At 51.0% G+C, this 12,039-nt stretch overlaps 2 protein-coding genes across 2 annotated transcripts; both read left to right on the forward strand.

Moving 5' to 3' along the window:
- Positions 1-303: 303 nt before the first annotated feature.
- ATP6V1F (ATPase H+ transporting V1 subunit F) lies at positions 304-4,744 on the forward strand. The gene is given in 3 exon segments (XM_087968975.1): positions 304-532; positions 2,984-3,138; positions 3,141-4,744. Coding segments are annotated over 3 exon segments (357 nt in total). The 5' UTR covers positions 304-374; the 3' UTR covers positions 3,185-4,744.
- An 817-nt stretch (positions 4,745-5,561) lies between these two features.
- On the forward strand, positions 5,562-11,076 carry SPMIP1 (sperm microtubule inner protein 1). Its single transcript, XM_026691456.2, has 2 exons — positions 5,562-7,213; positions 10,816-11,076. Exons 1-2 carry the CDS (start codon positions 6,742-6,744, stop codon positions 10,923-10,925), a joined length of 582 nt encoding a protein of 193 aa, XP_026547241.1. The 5' UTR covers positions 5,562-6,741; the 3' UTR covers positions 10,926-11,076.
- The last annotated feature ends 963 nt before the right edge of the window (positions 11,077-12,039 follow it).

Below are 12,039 nucleotides of genomic sequence, written 5' to 3' on the forward strand. Positions count from 1 at the left end.
CCTCCTCTTCTCCTTCTTCTGTTCCAATCCTTGCAAGATAATGGGGAGAAGAAAAAGGCATACGCGGAACCCGTATGTCCACGTCCACACATGCATCTTCACTTTCCTATCTCTATACTTCCGATGGATTCATGGGTGCTTTCCAACAACGCATGCGTCGATACAAGGACGCATTGCCCCTTCTTTTCATATCTCTATACTTCAGTTGATTACCGAGGAGGCTTCCTTTGAACAACGCATGCGCTGAAGCAGGAAGGCGGCCGTTTGATCACTGCGCATGCGCATCTCGGCGCGTTATAAGCTCGCTACGGCGCCTGCGCGGCGAAACAGCTGATTTTTTTTTTGCTTGCTGTTTCGCCGTCCTTGGAGCGATCATGGCCGGCCGCGGGAAGCTGATCGCCGTGCTGGGCGACGAAGACACGGTGACCGGGTTTCTGCTGGGCGGCGTGGGCGAGCTGGACAAGCACCGGCGCCCGAACTTCCTGGTGGTGGAGAAAGAAACGGCGCTGGCCGAGATCGAGGAAGCCTTTCGGTAAGGAGGGAGGGAGGGAGGAGGGTGGCGAAGGAGAGGGAAGAGCCGGGAGGCGGTTGCCCGGGAAACAGCAAGGGAAAGACCATTACTGTTGGAAAATGGGGGGCGCTGCATTTGGGAAGCGACCATTGTCTGTCATGGGGGGAAGTTGGGATGAAACCAAGCCAATGTAAAGCGGACAGGGCGGAAGAGACCACCTCTTCGGCGGGGGTGTCTAAAAAAAAAGGCTAAACCATTCCAGGTGTGTGTAAGGGGGAGCAATTACATTTAATGGGGGTTATTTTAATGGGGAAAAGAGAAGGGACTAAATTGGGGAGGGGGAAGGAATTGGGAAGAAAGAATGGATTGAGGTTGTGCAGCCACCTATCTGAAATAGCACAGGGTCTCTCGTTTGAGCAGGGGGTTGGGCTAGATGACCTCCAAGGTCCCTTCCAACTCTTATTCTGCATGTCTAAATGCTTTTAATCCGAGAGGGATTCTATGCAGAAATAACCTCCCCCACTTTAAATTTCCTCCCTGTTGGGTTTCCAAGCTGATCATGTGACCGAAAAGATCCTGTATTCATTCGCCTCTTGCCAACTTGAGAAGGGGTGGGAATTGGGCCAATGTTTGCCCACAAACAACAACCCCGACTTTGCAAAGTCTGGCTTTGGCTGCTCTTTGCCGGTCTTGGTATCCTTGGCAAGGATCTGCCCACTGTCACTGGTGACCTTGAGGGAGGAGGAGAAGACTCAAAAAGGGGGGCAGGATTCGATCTTGGACCCAGCCCGGTGAGTAGTTTTCCACGGAAAACTTGGGTCTTCGGATGAACTTGGTGGCTCCTTGATTCGGCTACAAGTACAGAAACAATTGCATCCGTTTTTTTTCTCAATGCCTGTCACTTTAAGATGGGCGGACTACAACTCCCAGGATACCCCAGCCAGCACATCTGGCTGGGGAATCCTGGGAGTTGAAGTCCGCCCATCTTAAAGTGGCTGTGGGGTTGAGAAACACTGAACTGGAGGGTAGAACCTTCTTCCACCAGAAATTGTGTGGACTCGGAAGTTGCTTCCCAGAATAATTTTGATGGCATCGGCTTTCCATAGAGAAAGTCTGCCTTTGGTTCATTTGCAATCTTTTCAATTATTACTATTTATTTCCATACTCTAGACAGGTGGTATGTCCAGAGTATGTACAGTTGTAGGAGGTGCAGCCCCAAGGAGCTAATGGAGCCCCAGTAGTAGCCCCAGTAGTAGATGGATCCCCAGTGGTAAAGGGAGCCCCAGTAGTAGACGGAGACCCAGTAGTAACTCCAGTAGTGGAGGGAGTCTCAGTAGTAGCCCCAGTAGAGATGGATCCCCAGTAGTAGACCCAGTAGTAGATGGAGACCCAGTAGTAACTCCAGTAATGGAGGGAGTCTCAGTAGTAGCCCCAGTAGTAAAGGGAATCTCAGTAGTAGCCCCAGTAGTAGATGGATCCCCAGTAGTAGACCCAGTAGTAGATGGATCCCCAGTAGTAGACCCAGTAGTAGATGGATTCCCAGTAGTAGACCCAGTAGTAGATGGATCCCCAGTAGTAGCCCCAGTAGTAGATGGATTCCCAGTAGTAGCCCCAGTAGTAGATGGATCCCCAGTAGTAGACCCAGTAGTAGATGGGTCCCCAGTAGTAGCCCCAGTAGTAAAGGGAATCTCAGTAGTAGCCCCGGTAGTAGATGGATCCCCAGTAGTAGACCCAGTAGTAGATGGATCCCCAGTAGTAGACCCAGTAGTAGATGGATTCCCAGTAGTAGACCCAGTAGTAGATGGATCCCAGTAGTAGCCCCGGTAGTAGATGGATCCCCAGTAGTAGCCCCAGTAGTAGATGGATCCCCAGTAGTAGATGGATCCCCAGTAGTAGACCCAGTAGTAAAGAGAGTCTCAGTAGTAGCAGGGAGAGCCCCAAGGAGCTGATGGAGTAGCCCCAGTAAAGGGAGTCCCAATGGTAGCTCCAGTAATAGATGGAACTGCAGTAGGAGCTGCAGTAGTAGGGGGAGCCCCAGTAGTAGCCCCAGTAGTAAAGGGAGTCCCAGTAGTAGACCCAGTAGTAGATGGATCCCCAGTAGTAGACCCAGTAGTAGATGGATCCCCAGTAGTAGACCCAGTAGTAAAGAGAGTCTCAGTAGTAGCAGGGAGAGCCCCAAGGAGCTGATGGAGTAGCCCCAGTAAAGGGAGTCCCAACAGTAGCGCTAATAGCAGAGGGAGAGAAAGACCCTGTAGTAGCAGGTGGAGCCCTAAGGAGCTGGTGGAGTCCCAGTAGTAGATGGAACCCCAGTAATAGACATAGCTCCAGTAGTAGAGGGAGTCCAGTAGTTGCCCTAGTAGTAGCAGGTGGAGCCCCAAAGAGCTGGTGGATGCCCTGTAGGAACCACCATAGTAGGGGGAACCCCTGTAGTAGCAGATGGAGCTGACCCCTCGCGTCCTCTCCTCCCCGCAGGAGCTTCCTGGCCCGCGAGGACATCGGCATCGTCCTCATCAACCAGTTCATCGCGGAGATGATCCGCCACGTCATTGACGCCCACAACAAGTCCCTGCCGGCCGTGCTGGAGATCCCCTCCAAGGAGCACCCTTACGACGCCTCCAAGGACTCCATCCTCGCCGTGCCAGGGGCATGTTCACCGCCGAAGACTTGCGATAGGTCCGGCCAGGAGACTCCCCCACCCCTCCCCTCCCCAACTTCCTCCCTGGGCTTGTAGTCCGAGCTTCTTGACCCGTTCCTCTCCAAGCATCGCCTTGTGGTCCCTCAACCTCCTGCTCCTCGTCGTGTGGAGGAGGAACGTGTCTTCCCTGGAGACGTCGTCTCCTTTGGTCTTTGTGAGCGTCCCAAGGCTGCTCTTCACCCCACCCCTGTTGACCTCACGGGAGTCGGGAACCCGGAAGAACCGTGGTTCTAAGCGTGGCTGGATGGGGAATTCTGGGAGTTGAAGTCCACAGGTCTAAGTTGAGAGTGAAGTTCCACAATTCAGTGTTTCTCCACCACTTGAAGACCTGTAGACCTCAATGCTGGTGGCTTGGTGCCCACTTCCCCTTCATCTGGGACTCCTTTTTGGAGAAGGCCCTCATCTTCTCCACAGGGCCCAGTCTGGGTTCCCCATCGTCTCTGGGGGGGTCACAGTCGGCCTGGTTGCCTTTCCATCTTCCTGCTTTGATCCTGGTTCTTCATGACCAGTTATGGTCCTCACTGCAGATCTAGAGATATTTTGGCCCAAGTCCCCTGCTGCTTCTCCCTGTCCTCCTCTTTCCTGCTATTTGAACCCTTTCCATGAAGATGGAACCCCCCCAAAATGGGTTTGACATTAAGATGGGATATCCTGGCTTGATGCCTGCCAGAAGCTGATTTGTCTGTCTGTCTACAGTGCAATAGCCAAATAATCTCCCTCCCTGAGGAATTACAACCCAAAGGAAAAATTTCCCTCATTTTTTGGCCTTCCTTCATTCTGCTTCCGATGGCCCAGATGTCCCCCTTGACCGTTGGTTGGCTAGGACGGTTGTTCTCCTCCGATGAACCATTTGGAGTCTTCTTTAGCCTGATGCTTGCCTGCTTTGAAGATGTGTGTGGACCTCAACTCCCAGAATTCCTCAGGCAGCAGGGTTCTAAGCACGGGCTGGCTGGGGGAATTCTGGGAGTTGGTCCCTACGGCTTCAAATACGCCAAGGTTGAAGGTCCACAAACCCACTCAGGATTTTTACAAGCTTAGCCACTTTAAGAGGCGGGGACTTCAACTCCCAGAATTCCTCAGGCAGCAGGGTTCTAAGCACGGCGGGCTAGGGAATTCTGGGAGTTGGTCCCTACGTCTTCAAATGGCCACGGTTGAAGGTCCACAAACCCACTCAGGGTTAGCCACTTTAAGAGGCGGGGACTTCAACTCCCAGAATTCCCTAGACAGCAGGGTTCTAAACAAGGCCAACTGGGGGATTCTGGGAGTTGAAGTCCACAAGTCTTAAAAGTGGCCAAATGGAGAAATCCTGGCCTACTGGCTTCCCACAGCCCATCTGGGGGTGGGGGGTGGGGGGAATATTTGGGGTCTAGACACCCCCCCCCAAACTGGGAGACCCTGAGCCCCTTTTCTCCCCCATCCTGCCTACAAAGTGATTATCTAAGGGCGATTGCAATTTCTGGTGTCTGGGAAGCAGCCTCGTCTGTTCAAACCAAAACCCCACTGGAGGGAAGGAGATAATAAAACTAATCTCTGTTTGATTTCGGTCTGTTGGAATGCTTAACCTGGGCGAGGTGGGAGGCGATTCAGACGTACTGTTTCTGGCTCGGTGAGATATTTTCAGCCCCGGCTTGGAGGAGGGAGGGGTGTCACTCCTTTCCTTGCCATCTCTCTCTCTCCCCCACGGGGAAGTTGACCAGGCCAATCCTTGGCACGTGCCTTGCGAGTCGCTTCTGGTGCAAGAAAGGGCCACATCGAAGAGTTTCCTTCCGTGGGGATGATGGTTTGCTTCTTGTGGTTCACGGTGATCTTAAAGGACAAAAGCAGCTCAGGCGGGAAAGCATCCAGGCCGTTTTCTTCATTCGTTCAATTCATCAGCTGCCTGGGTCATTCAGAGGGATGTAGGTAAAGGGTTTCTTTCTTTCTTTTTCTTTTCTTTCTTTTCTTATTTATCTTCTTTCCCTTTCCCTTCCCTCTTTTTCTTCTAATGCTAAGAAAGTAGGCATGAGAATTCTAGTTTTTGTTTAGAAGTCTTTCCTTCCTTCCTTCCTTCCCTTCCTTCTTTCCTTTCCTTCTTTTTTTTGTCTCTCTCCACTAATGCTAAGAGTGAGAATTCTAGTTTTTGTTTAGAAGTCCTTCCTTCCTTCCTTCCTTCCTTCCTTCCCATAGCATATTATCCTTCCTTCCTTCCTTCCTCCCTTCCTTCCTTCTTATCTTCCCTCCCTCCCTTCTTTCTCATAGCATATTATCCTTCCTTCCTTCCTTCCTTCCTTCCTTCCTTCCTTCCTTCCTTCCTTCCCTTCCTTCCCATAGCATATTATCCTTCCTTCCTCCCTCCCCTCACTTCCTTCCTTCCTTCCTTCCTTCCTTCCTTCCTTCCTTCCTTCCTTCCTTCCTTCCCATAGCATATTATCCTTCCTTCCTTCCTTCCTTCTCATAGCATATTATCTTCCCTCCCTTCCTTCTTTCTCATAGCATATTATCCTTCCTTCCTTCCTTCCTTCCTTCCTTTTTTTCTCTCTCTCTCTACTAATGCTAAGAGTCATGAGAATTCTAGTTTTTGTTTAGAAGTCTCTCTCCCTTTCCCACCCTCTCTCTTAACAAGTTTGGAGATTCCTGACTGAGGAATTCTTGCCCAACTGTGACCATCCTTCTGCCGTTTATTCTTTCTGGGATTGTCCACCAAAGGTGATTCTTTCTTTCTTTCTTTCTTTCTTTCTTTCTTTCTTTCTTTCTTTCTTTCTTTCTTTCTTTCTTTCTTTCTTTCTTTCTTTCTTTCTTTCTTTCTTTCTTTCTTTCTTTCTTTCCTTCCTTCCTTCCTTCCTTCCTTCCTTCCTTCCTTCCTTCCTTCCTTTCTTTCTTTCTTTCTTTCTTTCTTTCCTTTCTTCCTTTCTTCCCTCCTTCCTTCCTTCCTTCCTTCTTTCCTCCCTCCCATCCCCTCACCTCTTTTTTCTCTCTCCCCTTCCCCCTCTCTTTCCCTCTTTCTTAAGATTGACAAGTTTGGAGATTCCTGGCTGAGGACTTCTGGGGGTTGGAAGTCCACAAGTCTTACGATTGCCAGGTTTGGTGACACCTGGTTTAGGAATAGAATAATGGGGTTGGGAGGGAGCTTGGAGACCTTCTAATCCACCTCCCTGCTCAAGCAGGAAGCCTTATATATCATTCCAGACGTTGGGTTGGGTTGGGTTGGGTTGACTACCAAGAATGGAAAACATCCTGAGCCAATTCGAAAGACCAGTGGTTGATGTTCTCAGGGTGGCTTGCCTCTTTTGTCTCACTCCTGGAGGGGGAAGAGGTGACCTCACAAGAGGCTGTGACAGCAGCTGTGAAGTAGCAGCTCACCAAATTTGATGGCCACCCCTGGAGACCCACAAGAACATCCAGCTCCACCCTTAACAACCGAAAGGAAGACCAACTGGCGGATTGTCTCTATGCCGCTACGAGAAGAGGGTTTAGGAAGGGAAGCCGACGTCTGTGGTCCCGGTCAGAGAAGTCTCGTGGGTAGCCGGGCAGGGCCACGCTCTTGTCCCGCTCAGCCATGGCGCGTTCACTCAACATGGACACCCTTCAGCAGAACTTCTGGAAGGAAGAATATGGGAAGGAGATCATGCTCCGTTTCGCCTGGCACCAGAAGTATGGGGCCCTGGTCAAAGCCAAGCAGGAGGGCTTACGGGAACGCCGCAAGAAAGCAGAGGACACCACCCTCCGCCTGCCCTCTGTCCGCCCCCCACTCCCAGTCAAACCCAGCTCTCCCCCTCCGCCCCTCCCTCCTCCCCCGCCCAAGGCAGTCCAGCCGCTAGCTCGGCAACGGGACCTGACGGGGCTGGACAAGGCCCTCCTGGAGATGGAGATGAAGCCGGCTCCCCGCGAAGTGCGCAACCTTCTCTACCAGGGTATCTCCCACGAGGACGAGGGACGTTACCGCTACTTGAAGCTGCGCCTCCTCGTCCCGCCGGAGGAAAAATACACTTTCCCCATCACCACCAACTTCACCTACGGCTGGCAGATGGGTGAGTGGTTGGGCAGGAGGGGTACGGGGATGCATCTTAAGTCAGGGGTGTCAAACTCAAGGTCCCGGGGGCCGGATCTAGCCCACAGGGCCATCCTGGAAACAGTGAAGGGCTGGTCTGCGGTGCCTCTTGCCAGCCAAAATGGAGCACAGGAGGGCCACTTGTGGCCTTCCCGAGCTCTGTTCTAGCTGGCAGAGGGTTGCTGGAGGCCATCACGGCTGAAAACGGAGCTCTGGAGCCTGTTTTCACGGACAGGACCAGTGGTGGGATTCAAATTGTTTTACCACCGGTTTGGTGGGCGTGGCTTGGGCGTGCTTTGCCTAACACCGGTGCGCATCTTTCCCCACACCAGCTGAGAGGATAAAGGAGAAAAGCGGGGGGGTGTGCATGGGAGGGCTGATCTGTGCTTTTCTTTTTCCTCTCAGCTGATTGTCAGAGGCCTTTTTTCCCTCCTCTCAGCTGATCGTTGGAAGCTTTTTTTCCTCAGCTGATCGTGGGAGGCTTTTTCGCTCCTCTCAGCTGATAGTTGGAAGGTTTTTTCCTCAGCTGATCGTGGGAGGCTTTTTTCGCTCCTCTCAGCTGATCGTTGGAAGCTTTTTTCCTCAGCTGATCGTGGGAGGCTTTTTCGCTCCTCTCAGCTGATTGTTGGAAGGTTTTTTCCTCAGCTGATCGTGGGAGGCTTTTTTCCTCCTCTCAGCTGATCGTTGAAGCTTTTTTTCCTCAGCTGATCGTGGGAGGCTTTTTTCCTCCTCTCAGCTGATTGTTGGAAGCTTTTTTCCTCAGCTGATCGTGGGAGGCTTTTTCCTCCTCTCAGCTGATTGTTGGAAGGTTTTTTTCCTCAGCTGATCGTGGGAGGCTTTTTCGCTCCTCTCAGCTGATAGTTGGAGGCTTTTTTCCTCAGCTGATCGTGGGAGGCTTTTTTCCTCCTCTCAGCTGATTGTTGGAAGTTTTTTTCCTCAGCTGATCGTGGGAGGCTTTTCGCTCCTCTCAGCTGATTGTTGGAAGGTTTTTTCCTCAGCTGATCGTGGGAGGCTTTTTCGCTCCTCTCAGCTGATAGTTGGAGGCTTTTTTTCCTCAGCTGATCGTGGGAGGCTTTTTCCTCCTCTCAGCTGATTGTTGGAAGCTTTTTTCCTCAGCTGATCGTGGGAGGCTTTTTCCTCCTCTCAGCTGATTGTTGGAAGGTTTTTTTCCTCAGCTGATTGTGGGAGGCTTTTTCCCTCCTCTCAGCTGATAGTTGGAGGCTTTTTTCCTCCTCTCAGCTGATTGTTGGAGGCTTTTTCCCCTCCTCTCAGCTGATTGTGGGAGGCTTTTCCCCTCCTCTCAGCTGATTGTTGGAAGGTTTTTTTCCTCAGCTGATTGTGGGAGGCTTTTTCCCCTCCTCTCAGCTGATAGTTGGAGGCTTTTTCCCTCCTCTCAGCTGATCGTTGGAAGATTTTTTTTCCTCAGCTGATCGTGGGAGGCTTTTTCCCTCCTCTCAGCTGATTGTTGGAAGCTTTTTTTCCTCAGCTGATCGTGGGAGGCTTTTTCGCTCCTCTCAGCTGATCGTGGGAGGCTTTTTCCCTCCTCTCAGCTGATCGTGGGAGGCTTTTTCCCTCCTCTCAGCTGATCGTGGGAGGCTTTTTCCCTCCTCTCAGCTGATTGTTGGAGGATTTTTTTTTACTACTGGTTCATCTGAACCAGTCTGACCCAGTAGCATACCACCACTGGATAGAAGGCCACCCCAGCGTCGCCCACTCTTCCCCCGCCCCCCGAGGTCAAACACAATCCTGACGCGGCCCACAGTGAAATTGAGTTTGACATCCCTGATCAAAGTGGACAGACGGAGGATCCACCCGGAAGCCACACGGTGCAGGGTCAGGGGTGAGAAAAAAGCAAGATTCTGCATTTAGGCAGGAAAAAAAACCCAAATGCACGGAGGTAGAATAGGTGGTAGGTGGCTCACCGAATGAAATTCGGTGGTGGAAAAAAGGAAGAACAACCAATTGAGGCAAGAAAAACCAAATGCACAGGTACAACCTAGGTGGTCCCTGGATCAGTAGTAGTAACGGAGAGAGGGATCTTGGAGTCCTAGTGGACAATTAGTTAAGTATGAGCCAGCTGCGTGCGGCGGCAGCCAAAAAGGCCAACACAATTCTAGGTTGCATTTACAGAGGGATGGAATTAAGGTCACGTGAAGTGTTAATGCTGCTTTATAAGGCCTTGGTAAGGCCACGCTTGGAATATTGGCATCCAGTTTTGGTCGCCACGATACAGAAAAGATGTTGAGGCTGGAAAGAGTGCAGAGAAGAGCAACAAAGATCAAGGGGCTGGAGGCTAAAACATGGGGAACGGTGGCAGGAATTGGGTTTGTTGCGATCAGGCAGCCGGCACCAGCAAGTTCTAACTTGTGCACTGAAGACCAAACCAATGAGTAGTAGTGGGGCAAAATTTCCCCATCAAAATGCGTTGAGTACCAAAATTCAATGTGTTTCAAAGCAGGCTGAGTACCAATGTACCACATTTCTCTCTCTATACCACTTGAAATATGACATCCAGTTTTGGTCACCAACACACTAAAAAAAGTTGTTGAAGACTTTGGAAAGAGTGCAGAGAAAAGAGGAGGATCAGGGGGCTGGAGGTTAAAACATACAACGAACAGGTAAGGGAACTAGGTAGGTTCAGCCCAGGAACTCTCCAAGTGTAGCAACTTTTAAGGCTTGTGGACTTCAACTCCCAGAATTCCCCAGCCAGCTAAAGTCCACAAATCTTAAAAGTTGTCAAGTTTGGAGATCCCTGGTTTAGCCCAACCAGAAGGGTTAGGAGTGACTCGACAGCTGTCTTTCCATAATCAAGAGGTTGTCACGGGGAAGAAGGTTGTCCTATTTTCTAAAGCACTTGAGGGCAGGACAAGAAGCAATGGGTGGAAAGCTCATTCAAGAGAGAGCCAACCTCGAAATAAGGAATTTCCTAATTTCCAATTAATCCATCGCTTGCCTCCTGGAGTTGTATCGTCCCGTCGTTGGAGGTTTTCAAGAAAAGGACCATTTGTCTAGGAGGGTGTGAGGACTCCTGCCTTGAGCAGGGAGTTGGACTAGATGACCTTCAAGGTCCCTTCCAAGCCTACGATGCTATGAGCCACTTCTTGGTCGTCTCCTAGCCCTGCCCGTCTAGGGCCCGCTTAGGGGGAAGGACTTTCACCTCAAAGGAGCCACACAGCTCCCTTGTTAAGGTATTGAGATTTAAGAACTGACCAGAAAGCAGTAAATGTTAGGCTGATGCAATGAAGATGAATTAGCATTGGTATTGCTCTTTTAAGACTAAGAGTGGGCCTTACCCCTTTAAGCGGTGTTTATATAAAGCAGCCATGAGAGGGTATTTTCTCTCTCCTAGTGTCCGCAATCCATTGCAGAGTTGTCCATGTAGAGTTAAGAAGATTGATTGCTTGTCAGGTATTTTGCCTACCCACGTATATTTCTGTATATGTCTTGTATATAAACCACGGTTAATTGTCTAAGTCTCTGTGTTTTGCTCCTGGGTTGTCTCATAATAGTCGTCATGCTGCAAATGCTCTGACATCCCTCCTCTTATTTTTCTCTCCTCACCCCTCAATTTGTGTCTTCCAGGGAAAATGGCCGCCTCCCACGTGGCCCCCACCGCCAAGACCCGCACCGACAGCTTCTTCCGAAAGAACGGCGCCTTCTCCCTGCTGCATTCTCGGGATGTGGCCCTCTGAGTGCCAATGCCACAAAAACCAAGACTATGAGATTACGTTGGTGCCTGTCTCTTTCCTTGGCTGGTATCTCAGGTGGCTTCTCAGGATGATCTAGAGCAGGCAGGGGTGTCAAACTCAGTTTCATCGAGGACCGCATCAGGGTTGTGTTTGACCTCGGAGGGGCTGGGGTGTGTGGCCAGGGGACACGGGCAGTTTTGTGTCACTGATCGAGGCTCCATTTTTGACCGCGATGGCCTCCTGCAGCCCTCTGCCAGCAAAAACGGAGGTTCGGGAGGCCTGCATGCGGAATGCTCCGTTTTCACTGGCAAAAGGCTACAGGAGGCCGTCAGGGCAAAAAACGGAGCGCAGGACTCCCACGTGTGCGGTCCTCCTGAGCTCTGTTTTTGCTGGCAACAGCACCATGGGCCGGTCCTTGGCTGTTTCCTGGGCGGGCCCACAGGCCAAATCCAGGGGGTGGGATTCTGCTGGTTCGGACCGGTTCTATAGAACCGGTTGTTACGATTCTGCATGGTTTGGAGAACTGTCAAATCCTGCCCCTGGCTGGCCCTGCCCCCTCCACCTGCCCTCCCCCTTCCTTATCGCACATGCGCGACATCACTGACCGTGTTCTCCCCCGCCCAGTCACTCCTTAAGGTATTTCCCCCCCTCCCAACGATCTGCTGTTATCCCCTTCGCTGTCTTACTGCTTCGCCCAGGACAGGAGGCCCAAAAACGGAACACAGGTTGTGCTGCGTGCTCCCCCTGCGCTCCGTTTTTTTAATCTTCCTTTCGGTTGTGAGGGTCATCCTCATCTTAACAACCACAATTGAGTCCACAATTTCCTTTGTCGGTTTTGAGGGTCGTAAAGCAGCCCAGGAATTCTGGGAATTGAAGTTCACACATCTTAAAAGTTGCCCCAAGGTTGCAAAAAAAACAACACATGGATTTAATGGATTCCTGGTGAAGACCCTTTCTAACTCCATACATCGTACAATGCCGTGAAATAAAACAGCAACACGCAGCAACAAGAACATACTGGAAATATTGCCTGGTACATGATGGATGAAATCATCTACAACCTCTTCAGAAGACCTCAGCTTTGAGGCCTTCTCAAGAGGTTGTAGATCAGAGGCCT

The sequence above is a fragment of the Notechis scutatus genome, chromosome 6 (genome assembly GCF_049901735.1).
Source record: "Notechis scutatus isolate UNSWTSFEM ecotype Mainland chromosome 6, rNotScu1.2, whole genome shotgun sequence".
Classification (NCBI taxonomy): domain Eukaryota; kingdom Metazoa; phylum Chordata; class Lepidosauria; order Squamata; family Elapidae; genus Notechis; species Notechis scutatus.